The 2,500-nt window shown below is 39.0% G+C and overlaps 1 protein-coding gene across 1 annotated transcript in view; it reads right to left on the minus strand.

Annotated features, from left to right (window-relative positions):
* The window catches only part of LOC137651096 (protein sax-3-like), a 745,749-nt gene that overhangs the window by 136,556 nt on the left and 606,693 nt on the right, over positions 1-2,500 (minus strand). The window contains 2 exon segments of the mRNA XM_068384236.1: positions 146-164; positions 166-513. Coding sequence (XP_068240337.1) covers positions 146-164; positions 166-513 — 367 coding nt within the window.

The following is a 2,500-nucleotide window of genomic DNA, read 5'->3' on the forward strand; positions in this document are numbered from 1 at the left end:
AGAAGAATGAAAGCAGAAACTGAGTTGTTGACAACTCGGCTCGACCCACCAAGATCTCATGCCTGATTAAACTCGAGAAAACAAAACGAGAGCGTAAGCTCAGGCACCTTAATTTCAACAGTGTTCTTAATGAAGTCCTACTCACCGTCTTGTAAAGTCATATTAAACTCTCAGCTGCGTCGGAAAGCCCTCGTCACTTCTGACGAAGGGCACCAGAAACACTTCATATTCGGTGTTGGGAGTTAGTCTTGTCAGCACGTAGCTCGAGGCACCGGCGTTCATCACGGTCACCGTGGCCCAAGGGATGTAATCTTCAGAGGAGGACCTGCCGGAGGAGGAGGAGGAGGAAGAAGAAGATGCGTCCTCCGATGAAGGAGTAGATAGAGAGGAGGAGGATGAGGATGAGGAATAAGAAGATTGTTCGACTTGAGGAGACAGATGAAGAGCGTGGAGGTGACGCCGGGGACGTATGTGCACGTAGACGCCCTCTATGGAAGTGCCTTCGTCAGTTACCTGTTGGGGAGGAGAAAGAAGTCGTGTGATAATTTCGACTAATGGTCTTTTTTAATGAAGATTTTCAACTAATGGTCCTCTTCTAATGAAGATTATAAGCAACGTAATCAATAAGAAAAGTGGAAATATACATAAAAGAAAGTTTATGCTTGGGATTAGCTTGTCTAACCTAACAACCTAGATAACAGGCGTGGTAATAAACATAAAAGAAAGTTTATGCTTGGGATTAGCTTGTCTAACCTAACAACCTAGATAACAGGCGTGGGAATAAACATAAAAGAAAGTTTATGCTTGGGATTAGCTTGTCTAACTTAGCCTAGATAACAGGTGTAGAAATAAACATAAAAGAAAATTTTACTCGGGATTAGCTCGTATTATTATTATTATTATTACTATCCAAGCTACAACCCTAATTGGAAAAGCAAGATGCTATAAGCCCAGGGGCTCCAACAGGGAAAAATAGCCCAGTGAGGAAAGGAAATAAGGAAATAAATAACTGAAGAGAACAAATTAACAATAAATCATTCTAAAAAAGTAATGTCAAAAGAGATATATCATATATAAACTATTAACAACGTCAACAACAAATATGTCATATATAAACTATAAAAAGACTCATGTCCGCCTGGTCAACAAAAAAGCATTTGCTCCAACTTTGAACTTTTGAAGTTCTACTGATTCAACAACCCGATTAGGAAGATCATTCCACAACTTGGTAACAGCTGGAATAAAACTTCTAGAGTACTGCGTAGTATTGAGTCTTATGATGGAGAAGGCCTGGCTATTAGAATTAACTGCCTGCCTAGTATTACGAACAGGATAGAATTGTCCAGGGAGATCTGAATGTAAAGGATGGTCAGAGTTATGAAAAATCTTATGCAACATGCATAATGAACTAATTGATCGACGGTGCCAGAGATTAATATCTAGATCAGGAATAAGAAATTTAATAGACCGTAAGTTTCTGTCCAACAAATTAAGATGAGAATCAGCAGCTGAAGACCAGACAGGAGAACAATACTCAAAACAAGGTAGAATAAAAGAATTAAAACATTTCTTCAGAATAGATTGATCACCGAATATCTTAAAAGACTTTCTCAATAAGCCAATTTTTTGTGCAATTGAAGAAGACACAGACCTTATATGTTACTCAAAAGTAAATTTGCTGTCAAGAATCACGCCTAAAATTTTGAAAGAGTCGTACAAATTTAAAGAAACATTATCAATACTGAGATCCGGATGTTGAGGAGCCACCGTCCTTGACCTACTTACAATCATACTTTGAGTTTTGTTAGGATTCAACTTCATACCCCATAATTTGCACCATGCACTAATTTTAGCTAAATCTCTATTAAGGATTCACCAACCCCAGATCTACATTCAGGGGATGGAATTGATGCAAAGAGAGTAGCATCATCTGCATATGCAACAAGCTTATTTTCTAGGCCAAACCACATGTCATGTGTATATAGTATGAAAAGTAATGGGCCAAGAACACTACCCTGTGGAACACCGGATATCACATTCCTATACTCACTATGGTGCCCATCAACAACAACTCTTTGAGATCTACTACTTAAAAAATCAATAATAATGCTAAGAAACGACCCACCCACTCCCAACTGTTTCAGTTTGAAAACAAGGGCCTCATGATTAACACGGTCAAAGGCAGCACTAAAATCAAGGCCAATCATACGAACTTCCCGACCACAATCAAGGGATTTCTGTACTGCATTGGAGATTGTAAGATGGGCATCACATGCTCCAAGGCCTTTCCGAAAACCAAATTGCAAACTAGGGAATAGATGATTACCTTCAGCAAACCTATTAAGACGTTTTGCCAGATGACGTTCAAAAACTTTAGATAATATGGGAGTTATGGAAATTGGGCGGTAATCAGTGGGACTTGAGCTACCACAAACACATTTACATAGAGGAGTAACATTACCAATTCTCCAACTAGTGCTAAAAGCTCCTCTTCTTGCTA

The sequence above is a fragment of the Palaemon carinicauda genome, chromosome 1 (assembly GCF_036898095.1).
Source record: "Palaemon carinicauda isolate YSFRI2023 chromosome 1, ASM3689809v2, whole genome shotgun sequence".
In the NCBI taxonomy this organism is placed as follows: domain Eukaryota; kingdom Metazoa; phylum Arthropoda; class Malacostraca; order Decapoda; family Palaemonidae; genus Palaemon; species Palaemon carinicauda.